The sequence below is a fragment of the Lissotriton vulgaris genome, chromosome 10 (genome assembly GCF_964263255.1).
Source record: "Lissotriton vulgaris chromosome 10, aLisVul1.2, whole genome shotgun sequence".
Lineage (NCBI taxonomy): Eukaryota > Metazoa > Chordata > Amphibia > Caudata > Salamandridae > Lissotriton > Lissotriton vulgaris.
Window position 1 is genome coordinate 63,637,931 of NC_141698.1, and position 18,283 is coordinate 63,656,213.

At 42.7% G+C, this 18,283-nt stretch overlaps 1 protein-coding gene across 1 annotated transcript in view; it reads right to left on the reverse strand.

Annotated features, from left to right (window-relative positions):
* E4F1 (E4F transcription factor 1) overlaps window positions 1-18,283 on the reverse strand; it is a 225,520-nt gene that overhangs the window by 57,844 nt on the left and 149,393 nt on the right. Inside the window, exons 9-11 of the mRNA XM_086940476.1 lie at window positions 15,749-15,854; window positions 14,888-15,105; window positions 10,526-10,724 (exon numbers count right to left, since the gene is read on the reverse strand). Of these exons, the coding sequence (XP_086796602.1) occupies window positions 10,526-10,724; window positions 14,888-15,105; window positions 15,749-15,854 (523 nt within the window). The remainder of the gene's footprint in view (window positions 1-10,525; window positions 10,725-14,887; window positions 15,106-15,748; window positions 15,855-18,283) is intronic.

Consider the following 18,283-nt stretch of genomic DNA (forward strand, 5'->3'; position numbering starts at 1 on the left):
GGTCACTAAGCCCCCTATATGACCACTTCCTGTTGGAAGGAGGCATAACTGTCCCAGAATTCCCAAGTATGCCATCACAAAGATAGCTACTTCTGTAAAGTCATGTACACCTAAGTTTACCACACCTTGGGAGTGGTACTAGCCTGTGGGTGGCAAGCCTACCTGACTAGCTAATCTTCCCACTAGTCCAGGTACTAAAGGGGCTCTTGACAAAGGAGATCAGCGTCCTATCCTGTGAGGGGAGCCAGAGTCGCATTTCAAAGGCGGCAGCTCTTTGAAGCTTCCTGTCCTAGGAAGGCTAATCAGGAGGTCATCCTGTGGGAAGGGGTGCAACACCCTCTTTTGGGATAAGTTGTTCTAGATCTCCTTAGAGCAAAATGCTCTCACCCTAGGAGGTAAGAACAGGGTCTCAGGTGGCAAGCTGGCAGAAACCAGACAGTAAATGCCAGTAAACACACCAGGGTCTGGGTTTTGAGGGAGCACATCTATGGTGCCCCCTATGTGCATGTATTGGTAAATCTAACACTGGAATCCGTGTAGGTTTATCAATTTGAGATGTTTGATATCAAACATCCCTATATTCAGCTAAGCCATCATGTCGCTAGGGAACTTGTTTTAACCAGTTTACAGCACATGTTATAAAATGGCTTCCAAGTCCACTTGCACTAGTAGTAATGGAAATGACAAGCACAGGGGCATATCTACTCATGCATTTATACCTTCACATGTAAGACCAAGCATCCAGTCTTAGGGCTGAAAGGCCTGCTGCAAGAGGGGTAACAAGTACTGATGCAGTGTTAAGGGGGCCGAGCACCCAGGGATGTCGATCAGGCTGTGTTAGGTTGTGGAGTGGTGTGGCTCACTGGTTAGAGGTGGCAGACCCGGGAGCAGAAGTCAGCCCGGGACCAGGGTTCAATTCCTGGCGCGGCAGGGTCGTGGACCAGGGTCAGCGGACCCGATGATTCTTGCCTTGGTGCCTACTCTAACCAGGGGTCCCACTTGGCAACTCTGGGCATTAGCTTGCCTAATCTCCACAACGGGCCCATCAACGCCGGGGATGCCTGGCTCCACCTTGGGGATTCCCAGTAGGGAACATCCCACAGGGAAAGCCAGGACGGGTTCCCCAGTGGTATACAGCGCCAGGACGCCAGCTGGCAACAGAGCGCTTTACTAGTAATACATTACATTACATTATCACTTTTGCCTGCACCAAAACACGCAGCCTGCGATAGCAGCCCTGCATGAGTTTTGTGAGGGTTCCCTTGGGGAGGCACAATACCTGCGGCAGCCCTTGGGGCCCTTCTTCAGTACCCCAGGCGCTAGGTACTAGCGGAGGCGATATTCTTAGGACTTGGAGGTGATGATGATGATGATAAAAATTTATAATGCGCAAAACAATAACCCGCAGGTATCAAGGCGCCTAAAAATATGATTAAAAGTTGAAACAGACGTCCTTACATATAGGCTTGCCGAAAGAGGAAAGTTTTTAGGGCAGTGCGAAAGTTCTGTAAAGAAGGAAGGGATCTCAGGTCAAGGGAAAGATCATTCCACCATTTAGGGGCTAGAGTGGAGAAAGCCCTGCCACCCCATTTAGCTCTTCGAACACGGGGGCTGTCAAAAGCAGTTTCCCGGAGGAACGCAAGTTCCTTCCAGGGATGTAGTGGGAAATGATAGACCCAATGCCCGTGTCGCTATTTTTGGCGATGGCTCTGTAGGTCATGCATAAGATTTTGAACCGGATTCGGTGTTCTACCGGTAGCCAATGCAGCATTTTCCTGGCCGCAGTGGCCGAGGAGCGTCTGGGAATATCCAGAACAAATCTGGCTATAGCGTTTTGGACTACCTGTAAGCGCTGCAGGTGGCTCCTGTTTAGTCCGGCATACAGCGCATTACAGTAGTCCAACCGGGAACCAATGAGTGCAACGGCTATTTGTTTTCTAGCCTGTAAGGATAAATATTTCCTAATCCTTCGCAGGATGTGAATCAAGCCCCAACAGGTGGAAACGGTTCTGCTCACCTGGCAGCCCAGATCGAGGGCAGGGTCTATTATCACTCCGAGATTCTTAGCAGATGTTGTAGGGGAAGGGCATGTTCCTAGTGAGTCAGGCCACCAATTGGCTGACCAGATGTTTTCTTTCCCCCCAAACACCATCACCTCAGTCTTCTCCCCATTCAGTTTAAGAGAGTTCTGAATCATCCAATGACCAACCGCCTCCATACAAGATCTAAACTTGGAGGCGATTAGTACATCTGACTGGGGGAGAGAGACGAGTATTTGGGTGTCATCTGCGTAAGAGACTACCTCCATCCCGAAAGATCTTATTAGTCTGGCTAGTGGGGTCACATAGATGTTAAAAAGGGTCGGGCTAAGCGCCGACCCTTGGGGAACCCCACACAGCACTGGTCGGGATGGAGATAGGAATTCCCCCAGCTTGACTCTTTGTTCTCTCCCCGTAAGAAAAGAGGTCAAAAGATCCAAGGCTGCGTCCTTCACCCCCACCTCCCTCAGGCGAGATGAAAGTACTGAGGGGGAGAGGGTATCGAAAGCCGCAGTTAGATCTAGCAGGACCAGGAGGGAGGTCTGGCCCCCATCCACTGTCGTGCGGATCTTATCGAGCACGATGGTGAGGGCTGACTCGGTGCTGAATTCCCTCCTAAATCCATGCTGGGAGGAGTCCAGGCAACCAGATCTTTCCACAAAGCCAGCGAGATGCTTGTTAAGATGTGCCTCAAGCATCTTCGCTGGGGCAGGAAGCAGAGAGATAGGCCGGAAATTCTTTAGGACCTCCGGATCTAAGGAGGCCTTTTTTAACAGGGGTTTTACTACCGCCTTCTTCCATTCCATAGGGAAAATACCGTCTCTAATGGCTAGGTTCATTACCTCTAGCAACGGTGGCAGAAGGGTCTCCCTACACTGCTTGATGACTTTCAATGGGCAGGTATCCAGGGGAGAGCCAGACTTGATCTTATTTAACAGTAACTCCAGATCTTGCAAGGCGAGCGGAGGAAAAGAGTCCAGGGTGCACAGTGGGGAGATGTCCGTAGTAGTCATACTCATCTCAACCCCTGCAGTGGGCGCGCTGATACAAGCTCTTTGTTCCTCGAGGGCCAGATGAATTTCCTGAATTTTGGTGTGGAAGAAGGAGGCAATTTTATCACATAAGTCCTGCGAAGGAATAACAGGATCAGGGGCTTGCAGTTTGACTAGAGAGTCAACAGTTTTAAAAAGCTCCTTCGGCGAGGAAAGTGAGGTAGTCAAGGTAACAAAGTAGTCTTGTTTAGCCTGCACAATCTCAGCTTTATATTTTCTAACAAGGAGTTTATGGTCTTCCTTGTTCTTAAGGTCCCAACTAGCATGCCAGAGCCTCTTTCTCCTCACTTCTTGCCTAAGAAGTCTGAGGGAATCAGAAAACCAGCGGGCTGATGGTCTCTTTCTGGCTCGGCGGCGGGACTGTACAGGGGCCAATTTATTCAAGGCCTCAGCAGTAACCTGTTCAAAATGACCGACTGCGGTCTGTACACTGTCTAAGCCAGTGATAGAAAGGCTTGCAGCCCAGGGCGCAAAGGAATCGCTGTTGATATTCCTAAAGTTTCTAGCAGTTTCCATTATGTGACTCCCTTTTTTGCAGAAGTCCACCCTGTGGTGTTCCAAAAGAAAAGGAACCGCCAAATGGTCAGACCAAGATAGATAGATCGGATCCTTTGTAGTCAGACGAGGGTCATTGGAGAAAATACCATCCAGTGTATGTCCTGCGCGATGGGTGGCTCCGGTAACAAGTTGCGTGAGCCCACATGATTCCAAAGCCTCAATGAGGCAGGAGGTATCAGATAGATTGTGCCGTTCTAAATGATAGTTAAAATCACCCAGAATAGAAACATTGTCTCGGCCAAAATAGGGTTCAAGGGACTGGAGGAGGTTGTGCGTAAAATGAGTTCTCGAACCTGGAGGTCGATATAATAAGATTCCATTAAAAAAGGGACATTGCGCTTCCTTTATTGAAAAATAAAGTGCTTGAAAGCTGTCCGGGAAATCGGGTATAGGTACGATATGGCATTGCAGGTGATCTTTATGAAGAATCGCTATCTCCCCTCCCACTCGGCCCTGTCTATCAAGTCTGGTCTGGAGGGTGCTAAAGGTTTGGCCAATTGTGGGAAACAAATGTAAATTTTTAGGAAAAGAACACTGGTACTGGTGACCTGGTTAGCAGTAACTCAGTACACTTCAGTTAGCGTTGCATCCAACACCAGGCAAAAAGTGGGGAGCACTACAACAAAAACCCAGTTTCCTATAGCACCGGTGTGCAGGTAGGACGGGAATATGAAATTAGGCGTCCTGCAAGTCGGTAAATGGGCAGACTCGGAGGGTTTGGAGGCTGTTACAGCAGACTAACAAGAACGCTGGCCACCTGACCCACAAGGTCTGTGGACTCGGAGCCCTCAGCCATACAGAGGCTGGGGAGTCTAACACGGTGGCTGGGTTGGAATTGGTGCAGCTGGAAACCTCTTCTGTAGCTCGAAAGGAACGAAAGGCAGATTGGGGTGGATGTGGGGCAGTAGAGTGGTCTAAGGACCTGGCCGTATCACGAGAATACTTAAAGCGATTGAGCGCCTAATCTGCCCAGTATCCAAAGAGACAGGTGCCATCGAAGGGCATGTCCAGCATAATTTTGAATAAATTGATAAGGCTTTACATGTAACATAGTTCACATTAGCAATCAACCACAGATATACAGGAAACCCTCACTGAGTATGGTGTAAAATATGTATATAACTCCTCAGAAGAAGACACAATAGTTAATGCCAATTCCAAAGCACATGTCCTACTATGGACAGCTTTTATCTGTATCAAGCCCCTGACACACACTGAGCCTACATTAAGAAATGAAGCCGATATCAGTAGAGAACTGAGTACTGTAAACAGTGCTTACTCTATGGAGAGAGTTTACTTTATACCACAGACTATCACAAAATATCTACTAAGAACAGTGCACATTCTATACAACATCTGTCTAAAAAGAGACGCTGTTCACTATAAATAACAAAGCTCTGAAGGTGTTAAACATCCTACTACATGCACTATTCATACTATGATGAAAACTTTTCAGATAACCCATCTTCTGAAGCAAAACAGGCACATGTACATAGGCTAGTACATGGTAATCACGGTCACAGTCTAACTTGTAACTAAGTAACTTGTAACTTTGCTCTGAAACAATTCTCGTCCTCATGTAAAGCGCTCTGATTCCTTCGGGTCTAGCTAGCGCTATATAAAACGTTTCAAATAAACAAAAATAAAAAATAAAAATATGTTCAAATTGTCTATCTCATGGAGCTTTTTGCTTTTTATGGTACCGGTCCAGAGGGGATCAAGTCGCTTGTACATCTCTACACCCCCGGTAGATACCTTCGCTCCTCTATTAAGAACTTTCTTGAGGTCCCCAGGTTTGTAAGAGCAAAATGGGGAGGTAGAGCGTTTTCTTCTGTGGCGCCCAGATTGTGGAATTCTCTCCCCCCCGAGCTTATAGGGCAACCCTCTTGCTCTCTGTTCCGGAAGGCCTTAAAAACCTGGCTTTTCTCTGAAGCGTACGTGTAAAGCCGATTCTTCTGACTGTGTTGGATGACCTGCTTCAGCGCCTTGATGTCCTTGGGCTAAGTTGCGATTTTAGAAGTCTGTTCATTCATTCAAGTAGAAATATTCATGCAGAGGTAATTCTCTTCAATAAGACTGCTTACAATACTTGGTATGTGCTACATAGAATCTTTCCACAGTTGGAAACATTTTCTGCAGTACCAAAATATACATGTGGAACATAATGAACACAAGCCTACTGTCACCTGTACAGACACTTTCTCTTGAATACAAAGATTTATAATATTCAATACCTCTACAGAGCTATGGTGTCTTAGAAGGAAATGTGTTTTCTAAATACATACAACCATTAGCAGGACCCAAACTGAACAGAATTAAGTGGAAAAGTAATATGGCAGTTATCCACTACAATCTAAACTATAAAACAAACAAGCACACTCAATGGATGATATCAGTGATATCAATGTCATTTGAGATATCATCAGTGATGTCATAGAACAGGTTATGATTGATGTCATATTTGATGTCATAAGCAGTGCATGGAGGGGGCACAAGTTATAGGTAGCCCCCCTAGCTATAACTGGTGAATTTATGTGTTTTTGTTGTTGTTCAAAACATTGATATGTCACTGAGAAATTCACCTAACTATAAAGTTAATTTAAACTTTGGCTTTTCAATGAATTTCTAGATTATTATTTTATAAGCAAATTATTTTTGTGAGTATGTATGGTAGAATGATTTGCTATACGTAGTGTTGAGATGCTATGTTAGCTTAAAAACAATTGTGTTGTAACATAAGATGCGAATAAGTTTGCAAAAACTTTTTTAAATGTGTGCAAGTATAACACAGATAAATATTCAATAGAAATTGTAATTTGCTCAGTTATTGTAACTCATTTCAAGACATGTCACCGGCAATCTCTTTTATGAGGTGTCATTGCGCTTGCAATGACAGGTGCGCAGTAGTGTGTGAGGAAGAACTAGCCTTACTGGTGAGATCTTTCTCTGTAATGATGGGTCTGAATGGTAGGGTGTGGGGAGGGACTGGGCTCTCCTCTCATAACTCTTAGATGATAGGTGTGCGTAGAGTGTGTGGAGGGACTGGCCTCTCCTTTCGGATACCTCTCTTAGATGAGTTGCATAGTAGGGTGTGTGGAGAAACTGGCCTCTCGTTTGAAGTCTCTCTCACAGATGACGGATGTGCGTAGTAGGATGTGCGCAGGGACTGGCCTCTGCTGAGATCTCTCTGCAATGATTAGTGTGCGAAGTAGGGTGTGGGAAGGGACTGGGCTCTTCTTTCAGACCTCTATCTCAGATGATCGGTGTGCATAGTAGGGTGGTTTGGATGAGCCTTAACTAGACTCTGAACTCTTCTCAAACCAACAAGCATAACAGACGACTGTCTGATGAACACCATCTCCAGTAAAACTCTTTCAGAAGAGTAACAAGTGTGCATAGGGGAGTATATTCTAACATCACCTGCTCCTTCCTAATTTCCGAAATCCTGCGAGAGTAGCGCGAGAACATAACACTTAAAAAGAAAAAAGATTTAACCTTCTAATCCTCACCCTACTTCCATCTTACACACTTTCTCTCAAATACAATGACCACAATGTGCATTCCTACCAATGGAGTGTATGGAGAACTCCACTGCTTTTTACTATCTCACGAGATCGTAAGAATTACTTAGAAACAATATACATTTATTATCTTTACAGTAGATATCCCTTATAGGCCTCCTCTCTAAATCTACGAGGACCGCATGCCTTTTTGCTGACTCCCTTTTATATGTTCATTTCCACAACACCTCCAATTTTTCACAGTAAACACTAATGGTGGCCTTTTCAATTCTAACATTCCAACAGCCAGCCAATCAGAGTGCTCACTCTTGCAAGAGTGTAAAGGCTCACAGGAACAACAGGCCTCTTGACCAATCACATGGCCCCATTTTTTATTTCGAAACCCTAACGGGACTCGTGAGACTCTCGCGAGCTGAAGTGCCAAAATATAGAAAAAAATGTCGCCCTTAATTTCTCAAAAACTTCTGGATTTACACCAAGTCACAAAAAGCAGAATGAAGATCTGGCCTCCTGTCGCATTTGGTGAAATTCTGTTCAGCAGTTTTTGCTAAAACCGGTCTTAAAGAAGTCTATTGAAAATGCATTGAGATTTTACGATTTGGGACCCACCCCCCTTTTTTCTCTGCCCCTGCTGATGGATCACCCCAAAACTTTCCATGATGGAGCGGAGGAGGATGAACTTTTGTGTTTGGGAAATTTTGTGAAGATTTATCAAACGGGGCCGAAGTTACCAGCAAACCAAAAAACAACGCCTGGTCTATGGAAAATCATACACAACTATAACTAAATACTGGTAAATACTGGTGACTGAATATGAAAGCAAAATAAATGGAATCTACATATTTACACTGTGAGAGATGAATCAGACTTCCAATGATAGGAGTGCATTCTTTAGGGCAGATATGAATTACTGGACGATGGGCTTGGACATGATGACAGGAGGAAGAGAATTCCAGAGATGAGACAAAAAGGTGGAAGAACTGGAATCTCAATCGAGCACATGGTAATTGCAGGTAAATTCTAGTTGATAGAATGGGCAGTTTCATAGTGGCTATAGCCAAGTCTGGTGGCTCAGTGAAATAACATTCATTCCAGGGATCTGTTTTTTACCTCATGGCCACAGGTTTGAATCCTAGCAGGTTCACTCAGCATACCATCCTTCAAAGGTCAATAAAATAGATAACATTGAATTGGGTAACAATCAACAGGTGTTATTTCAGTGCCAAGAGACTCAAGGTTAAATATTCTGTTATGTCAGCTAAAGCTGAACGAAAGGTGGTCGGTTGCTAGCTTTAAAGACGTGCTAGCATCTTGCAAAGAGTACTATTTTTTGAAGAGTCAGTCAAACTGGTAGAAGAGGAGGGAAAATAGTTGGGAAGGTTGTAAGTATTATCATGGCACAGTTTATGACATTGTTCAGGATGGGTTGTGCGCTAGCTAACAATTTGAATACTTGCCTATACTAAATGTTCAGGAAGGCACATATGAAGTTCAGAAACAGACTGTTCCAATAATTCAGCTTGCTGGGAACAAGAGCTAATCAATGCTTTGGCTATCCTGAATGGAATGAGAGGAATATTTTGCATAGGTTCAGTAATTTTAAACAGTTGCAGCAGGTGCACTTAAAGGATTCAAGAAAACAACAACATTTCTGGCAGAGGGCAAATGACAGGAAGAAGTTGATTGGAAGTGGTAAGGGGCCTGCTTTTTTACGCTTCTTCGTCTAGTGCACCAGTCATAGATGAATTCAACATGAGTGTTAGCCAATGGCAAATAGCTTTGACAGTCCGAGAAGCTGAACTGAAAAAGAGGTGGCAAGGTAGGGAAAGACAAATATTTGGGAGTGTCATCAGCATACAGATGGTGCTACTATGATGAAGCGGGAAACAAGTTAAAGTGCTGTCTCAGTAAAGTTGCATGCACTGAAGCGAATATGAAGTTGTTTGAGGAGATTATTGATATACGATACAGAGTACAGCAGGTAAAGTCAAGGTGCTCAGGTATTTTAGAGAAAAGGGGAGGCAAATTACTAAGCAGAATTTAGAGTGAGATTAGGGTCAACTGAGTTTTTTGTTTTTTAAGGGAGTATATTAACACTACAGATTTGAAGCACTGTGGTTAGGTTCCAGATTTGAGAGAGGTTGAACACAGAATAGATCCTTAGAGGACAGAGTAAGATGTTTCACTGATGAAAAGTTTCAGATGTAGCACAAGTAGCATTGGACTTTAATTATGACCTACTCAGGACTGGTGAGGCTCTGTGACATGAAAATAAATCTGGTGGGGTAAGCACACTCAAACCAATAACCACTTCCACCGCACCGATTTGTCGTTTTGACTTTCAATATGAGGAAAGTAGTGAGTATGTGTGCGTTCAGTTTGATGTGACAAGCCTTAGCAGTTTATAAAAGAGGTCTACTTTGGTATTTGATGCATTTGTTTACTTTTTTATTCCATGTATAGTATGTACTTGGGCATGGAATATTGTGTAAATTAAAGAACATTTTAATTACAGATGCAAAAGCACAGAACCCTCTTGCAATAGATGTTCGCCTACTGCCTACACTCTTTGCCTCTTCCAGAATGAGAAGTCAAGGCATTTAAACTGCTTTCTAGTCCCCGCTATGGCTGTGGATCACATTTCCAATTCCTACCACACCAAATAGGATTGTACAGGACAGATTGTACTCATCGGTTCTTTGGCTAGAACATTGCACTTCCAAACCACTGTAGCAAGCAAAGAACTATAACACTACTTATGATTGTTAGCAAAACCATTACCAATAAATGTAAACATTCTAAGTTCAGGAGAGCTGCGGCAATCCGTGTGACACAACTGATAGAAGCAGATATGAGACAGGGTTGATACACTTATATGTCAGCCTGCATTCGAACCGGGCACTGAAAGATTTCAGATATCTTTCAGCAAAGACTGTAAAACGAAAACAAAGGTCCTGGTGGCTAGCGCTGGGATTGTTGACACTTTCATAAATTGAAACGGGCAGGTTTTTAAATTGTTTTTTGAAATACATTTTTAAAAAGTTTGAAACGATTTTCAGGTGGGGACATCAATATACAAACTACCCCATTCTGGAGAACACCTGTTCTGTGTAATTTTATGTCTTTTTTTCAAAACCTCAATTTAGTATTCTCTTCCTGGTTTATGTCAAATTGAATGAGTTACAAAATATAACTGGGGAGACACTGTCTCCCCTGCTTTCATCAAAGCACAGTACACTGGTTTCTAAAACACTACATTGAGTATTTGGAACACAGTCCCCTTGCTTGGATAAAGAAGTTTTGATAATTCCACTTCTATCATCCTAGAGTGATATATAGTGATAATGAATCTTACTTTTCGTCCTCAGGTGCCTATTGAGTGTGCCATGTTCTGCAAACCCTCGTCCACACTTGTAGCACTTGTAAGGTTTCTCGCCTGTATGGTGGCGGGTGTGGCGCACGAGAGAGCCCTTCTCCCTAAAACTCCTGGAGCAGAACTGACAGGCAAACGGTTTGTCATCCATGTGTGTTCGAAAGTGAACCTGCTGGGCACTCTTGAAAACAAAAGAGAAACAAAACGCACATTTAAGAAAGCTGCCGCTAAAACAGTATCTTATAACATCACATTACAAAACTGACAATAAAAATGGCTTACCCTTTAAAAGAATATAATTTCAGCAGATATGGGGAACTTTGAACATCATTCATTTCAATGACCAAATCACCTATATTGTAAATGTCCTGAGATTTCCAATACAAGCATCTAACCAGTCTGTCATGCTGGGGTCAATTTACCTTAATTTCTCTGGTTATGCAGCTTACTGTCAATAGTAATGCACAACCTACATACACCAGCTATAAAATATATCTTTCACCTAAACACCCAGTAGCTTTCGAATTTCACATGTACTCCAAACTATCTGTAGCATTCTAACAAACAACTTCCCATCAAAGGTGTGCTTGTACAGCACTATTCTAACATTTCTATTTAGACCATTTTGCTGTCCACTTCCTGGGACCTTCTTCATTTGCCCCACTTTCAAAACCCTGGCAGCTTTCTGCAGGTTATAGAATATAGCGGACATTAAAATACTATCGGATTCAATTGTATTCAGATTGCTCAAAACAAGCCAATTTCCTAATGGCGACTCAAGAGAAGACAGTGTATAACTTTTTGGAACATCATGTTCTCCTGGTACCACAGGAAGAATTCAGAGATACCGGACTTTCAGAATAAACCGCATTTGAGATATTCCTGTAGAAGTCTCATGCGACACCGTGCAGTAGAATTATAGAAAAGTAAATACAAAAAGACTTTATGATGTTTTTTTAAGTGAGAACCGTCGGGCAGAAGGGTGATTTTTCTCTAGTAAAAAGCAATTCCGGTTGAAATAAGAGTGTATGTCCTCGGCATGGTACAATTGATTTCTCTGTGTTCAAAGCAGCTCTGATAACTAGATCTCCTATACTCCAGTAAATACCAACGTGCTGTGCTTCCGCTGAAGTAGCAGACTAAGATGTGGGTTGTTAACCAAAAAATCCTCAATGACCACTGAGTTTACCTTCAGAAGACAACTGCCCAGATAGTTAGACAAACCTCTTCCTGAGGTGAGGCACTGTAACCAAGTATTTAATAAAAAACATCAGGAATATCCTTTAGCCACATTGAACTTAATCTACTGCTAGTGGTAACTTGACAATATGTCTCAGGAATTACCTGAGTTCTTAATGATGGAAATGTACGCAAAAAACACTTCTAATCCTTAAGTTTTATATCACAGTCTTTCTGCAGTTGTGGATGTATATGATGCTAACCATTTTTTAACTTATTTTGTCCCCTCTTGTTTGCAGTCTTGAGACCCAGGTTGAGTTAGACACCCCTTAATAGCGCTTTAGTGTGTTAATTACGTTTACAATTAACCATGGTTAGAGGTTCACCTTTCTTCAGGAACGCCTGCGGTCACTTTAGAAAAAAATATATTATACAGTCTACAACGGCTACTAAGTCCAGACTTTCATCAACAACTGCCTGAGGAAAATGCTTTAACCCTTTGGGCGCGGCCGGAATTTCCCAGCGGTGCGGGAAAATTCCACGTGTGCACAGATCGGACGGCTCCCGTCCGTCCGACGCACACGCTCACCAGGCAAGTCCTGATCTCAAAATCTTCAAGAGAAAGGGAGAAGAGGAAGGACAAGAAACACCTGCCACGGAGGCCTTGAGGCTGACTGCAAGGAGATAGGTTACACCTGGAGTCAAGAGTGAAAGAAAAGCCAGAGGTGGCTGGAGAGTCCTGGTTGATGGCCTATACCTCAGGGAGGGTAATAGGCATAAGTAAGTAAGAAATGCAATTAGCAAGATGTTCCTTTGCAACCACAAACATATAGATGGCACAGCGTTAAGATTGATATGGAGTGCAGCACATTTTCCATCATCCTGATCGAAATGTTGAATTTTTAAGACACTCCTGGCAAGCAACAACATTCTGACACATCAGATCCCTCCAACAACCTACATCATGACTTGCTGCAACAAAGTGGATGCCATCAGACATGCCTATTCATCCATACCTGCTGAATGACTAGCCCAAGGAGGCCACATCTCTAGCTTATAAGCCATTGTACTGCTCTCGGTTTGCAGGAAAGTCATGGTTTAGACTGCCTGGTTCACTTTCAGCAGTTCCCTAGAAGGCGATAATCTCTGTCTGTATGAGGGTGAATGGCATGTGCTTTTAGCCCCCACCAGGAAATCAGACAATCAAGAAATCAGCAGGCTATTCAGATGAGTAAGATAATCATCATTTGGCAGTCCAGTGCAAACACGAGAACGGCAACAACATTCTTTTATCAGCATTCTTCCTCACATTGCTAGGGCAGCATCTACACCAATCAGAACATAGTATATGCTAAACCACTACACCCAATCAACCAAAAAAGGTACAATCCAGACAATTTACCAAATTATTAATGTGGTGTTGGGATTCTCCTTTCACACTAGACAAAACATCCCTCGTAAGGGATATAATGTACATTGTGACCGTAGGTTGGCATGGGAATATCACAAAAGAATGAAGGACATCATGTGAAATGTATATGACAAATGTTCGTGATATGATGCAATGGTACCAATAAAATACAAGCTTACAAAAATGTACCTTGGACTGAGAGGCATTCAGGTTCTTGCATAAGAACTCTTGGATTCTAGATCATCAGTATCCTGTCTTAATACACCCTGAACGCCTATCCAATGTTCCCCCTAACTCCAACTCCCTTCTCTTACTTATCCTAGAGCTGCCTCCTTCGTTAACGCTTACCTACCCTGTCTTACATGCACTGCTTCGTTATTATCAACTTCACAAGACCACCAACTCTACAAATTATCTCATCTTTAATTAAAGTCCTTTAGTTAATATCCTTTACTTGGGACTATCGTTTAAGTCTTATTGGCAATTCTTACTAATTTGTTTGTAAGGTGTATTATTCCGATTTTCATTCCACTAGTCTCCTCTGTTATATTCAACTTACTACTGTTTTCGATAGGTCTCATCATTATCGCTGCGGTGGTTAATTTTCTAAGGGGAATTTATTTCCTACGTAATCGCTCTTACGACCTCCGCAATGTCTAATCTACTAAAATCTGCACAAATAAAATAAGCAAAGATTCACGGTTCATGCGCTTCTACACTATAAATTTAAATACAAATGGGGGCAAGATGGGCTAGTTAGGTTCTTAACCAAGCCTTGTGGAAAGCACCACTAAGGCACCAGATAGCCACTTAAGTTACTTTTTACAATGGTAACTATAGGCATCTTCGAACAGAACTGCAAAATAAGTTCGGTACACAGTTTGATTAAAAAAAATCCAAAAGCTTTATCAATTTGTCAACAGCTAATTCCCTTCTTGAACAGTTCCATTCTTGCATCAGAATGGTTAACAATTCATTTAATTCACTGTTAAGTCAACAGATAATTAATTCTCCTATTTTGTCCATTTGTGTGCCCCAAGAAGAGCTGTAACTGAATTTGATAATGAGGAGAATGAATAATAATGGGAGGGAACAATATAAAAAATGAACTGTCAACTCCTGTGACTGAATAAGAAAATTATCCAATTAATAGTGAAATTCAATTTTTAAAGTGCTAAATAATTATCGTGGACTCGAACATTTTATATTAAACAGTACCTGCTTTGTTTTGAAGTTATAGTTAAGGGGCTCTAAGGATTTTGCTTTACTAATAATACTTATCTTTCCAGGTGTGAAATTCAAAAAGCCTTGAGGAGGGATCAGTCTGGCAGTAAAGGCAACTTATTTAATTAAATAAGGTATAATTGTTGCTGAACTTGTAAATCATTTAGGCTCGCCGGATGACTACAGGGAATGGCTGTGCACTCTAGAACGCAAAAAACAAGCCTGGACAGCATTGTTTAAATGGTAAAAGGTGTGTTTAAAAAAACACAAACACCCATGCCGAGGCACTAGGCAGACACCTTTTGATGGTAAAGCAGGACACAAACTCAGATACATTTGGGAGGCACACAAGGCATATGATGAGGTGTTTTTTTTTAATGAGAAAAACAGCAGTTCGAATTTACATAAACTTAGACTAAGTATGGGTTCCTAGTGCTACAACAGGTAAGGAAATAGTCAGATGCATGGTTATATGTTAATCTCTTCAGAGATCAAAAATGTGGAAATATAAAGTGCTCCAGTACTCTCACCTTAGTTTTGTAACGCTTGCCACATTTTGAACAGGGGAAGGGACGATCGTCAGAGTGCACCCGCAGGTGTCCTTTCACATGTGCAATGGTCTTGTACAGCTTGCCACACTCCCCACATTTGTAGCGCCTCTCAGTGAAGTGAACCTCAAGGTGTTTTTTCAGCAGATGCCACTTGACAAACTCCTTACCACAATGGGCACACTTGTGAGGTTGGAAGCCTGAGGAGATTGCAAGAGTGAAACAAGAAGTTAGAGCGCATTAAACACAAATACATTTTACAGAGATGCCCAAAGAACTGAAGTTAAGAAACACACTATCTGCATGCAAAATGTTGCAAACATGGCAAAATAAGTTCAATGTCAGAAGATAGCGAGGTTTTTTTTCTGTCCTGTATAAGCGACACTGGTGCACACTGATAAAGACCTGGATTTCTTATACAGAAAAAAACAATGGTTAAAAATTTCTATTATGGTGTTTGTTGGAATCATGTTTCGTGATACGGAATACTGTACAATTCATGTTTTCTTTATCCTGTGAACCCAATAAAGGATATATTTAAAAAAAAAAATGGTGTTTGTTGGAATCACATCCTTTCAGGTGGGGCTGGGAAGAGGTTATATACTGCAATAGCTGGAGGATGCTATTGGAAATAAGTGAAAAGATATGCAACCTGTAAAGACACATGAATACTTGTACATCAAGATGTATTCAGGTCCATGTTCTTAAAACAATTACCAAACTGAAATTTGGAGTGTTGCCCCCTCCCCCCATTACCACTTATGAAGAAATAACCATGTCAGACGTTGGCATTCTGTTATTAAGTAGTTAAGATAATCTTGCAATCATGCAGAAGTAACTTACCTTGATGCCCCTGAACGTGGACTTTAAGTTCATCGATGCCAGGAAAGATTTCATTACAGTGAGGACATGTGTGATTCTGAAACGCATTTTCTGTTGTTCCATCTATCTATTAGAAAGAAGAAAGTATCAGGCAATGTTCTCATGTAAACGCCTATTCAATATTCCCCCTTACTAAAGGTTTAAAAGTCAAGCTAGCTAGAAGGATGTAAAATGATAATGGTGAAGGTTGCACAACTAAACATGAAACCGTATGAGAGCAGCCAAAGACTACTACAGTGAGAGGGGTAACACACAGTGCATGTGCAAACCATAATAAACAAACCAATAGATGCTGGTTGAACGTAGAAACAGCAAAAAGAAAACTACAACGAAAATATTAACTTTGACCTCCATGTGTATAATCAGAAAAAGATGTTAGCACAATTCATTAAATGTGAAAAATGTTAAGCATTTTTGGCACACTCAATTTGCTCTCTTCGTAAATAAAATGCCAAATAAATGTCAGGCATTTCTGCCTGGCAGCAAGTGTTCTGACATGGTTTTTGGCTCTATTTCGGAGTGATGAAGACTTTAAGCTTGCTAACATCTATAGTCTGTATTCTTACCTTGTGTTGGCCCTTTTAAGCCCTTTCTTCCAGACATAGAAGAGGATAGCTGCTTTATATAATGATAGATCCCTTATTCTTGACTCTAATCCATCTATTGCCTATTGGCTTTGACATAATTATGTATCCTTTCATTATCCTGCCTATAGTAGAGGGTGGATCCTGTGGTCCTGACTTTATATTACATATTGGTATGGTTTGTGTAGGTACTCTGACAGAGCTAAGGGTTATTTCATCCTTCTCAGGCCTACAAGGCCCAGAACTAGAGAGACTCCATTTTGCTTTCTATCCCTGCAGAGCGGAGATGCTTGTAGAGTAAAGGTAATATTTTAGTTTTGAGCTGTTGTTCGTCCTAAGCGAACCGGAGAGAACCGGCCAGAGCTGAATCTAATCAAGAAGTGTCCCTGGGCTCAGGTCTCTAGACGAAACAAGCAGTTGATCACTGTGGGAGCGCTAGAGCAAGGAGCCTGGTGCATGGACCTGGTGGGAGAGGCTGATGGCTGGAACTTTCCATGAGGAAACAGCATTCCATATTAGTGAAGTGCAGAGGCGGAGTTAGTTAGTTGAGCTGGAGTTGCAGAAAGAGCTTGAGCTGGAGAGAGTTCGAGCGAGAAGGAGTTGAGCTGGAGTTGCAGAAGCAGTTGAGTTGGCGGAGCGGAAAGAGTTTGAGCGGGAAAGAGTTTGAGCTGGAAGCAGTTGAGTTGGATTGAAGCAGAGGAGAGGAGTGGAGTTGCAGAAGGAGTGGAGAATCAGAAAGAGTTTATGTTGAATTGGAGCAGAGGAGAGGAGTGCAGTTGCAGGAGGAGAAGAGAGAAGATGCTTGGAACAGAGAGAAGACAGGCAGACAGTCAGTGAGCTGGAACTGAAGGAAGCAGTCACAAGCAGTTACTTATCCGGAGGAGTTGTGAATAGCTGGAGTCTGAAGTAATGCCTTTTAGAAGAGACTGAAGTTATATCGTGGATTAATCTGTGGGAGCAGCTGGAGTGAATTGGACATTGGCATGGAGACAATCAGATAAGAGTGAAGAAGCTAGTGGAGCGAACGGTTATCAGAGCGGCAGAAACCATTAGACTGAAGTTGGAAGGTGGAGAGAGTTTGTGGGGGAGAGGAATCCAGTGCAGAGTGATCAGCACAGATGTGTGTCCAAGAGTGCAGGAGAGGATCTAAGACGAGCTAAGGCACAGACGAGAGAGGAGCCTAGATGACAGCTAGAGCAAGACCCCACACTCCTTAGGTGATATGGTTCTTTACTCTGAGGTAATTGGAAATTTTTATGGTCAAGTATGTCCCCTAACGTGTACCCCAACGTCTCCATGTACGTGCTTAAAGTACATGTAATTTCCCTCCATGACCGAATATGAAGACGCAAATACATTTGCGTCTAACGTTAACATGTCCTCTTTCAGATCCACCATGAATGGATCGATAATTCAGTTCCTAACCATGCCATGCCAACGTCTTTACATGGTACACTTTTACGTTTTTCCTGGCTCTGCCGAGCTAGGCCCCGATTTCTGCCTCCGAGCCCTTTCTGCTTTCTTTTTCCTGAAAGCTGCAGCATGGACACGTATCCCTGACCTCTGCCTTACTTCCTGCCAAGCGAAGTGGTGCCTGGCTCAACCTGGCCTGCCTGCCAAGATAGTATTTTGCCTTCAAGTTATCTGTTCAGCCTCCTCGAAAATACATTCCTGTCTAGTGATTTAGGTAAACATATCCCTGGCTGCAGAGCAAAGAGAAAATCTTCCTGTCTCCATGCAAGTAATTTACAGTTCCCGTTGCCCTAGTAGGCCCATGGCCCCGCACGTAGACACGTAGACACATATGCACGCACTAGCATTCAGTATAGTATAGCCTCTGCCCGAGAGACCTTTTACTCCAGATAATACATCCTCCAAACATAAGATACCAGATATGTTATAGGTCCAGGTC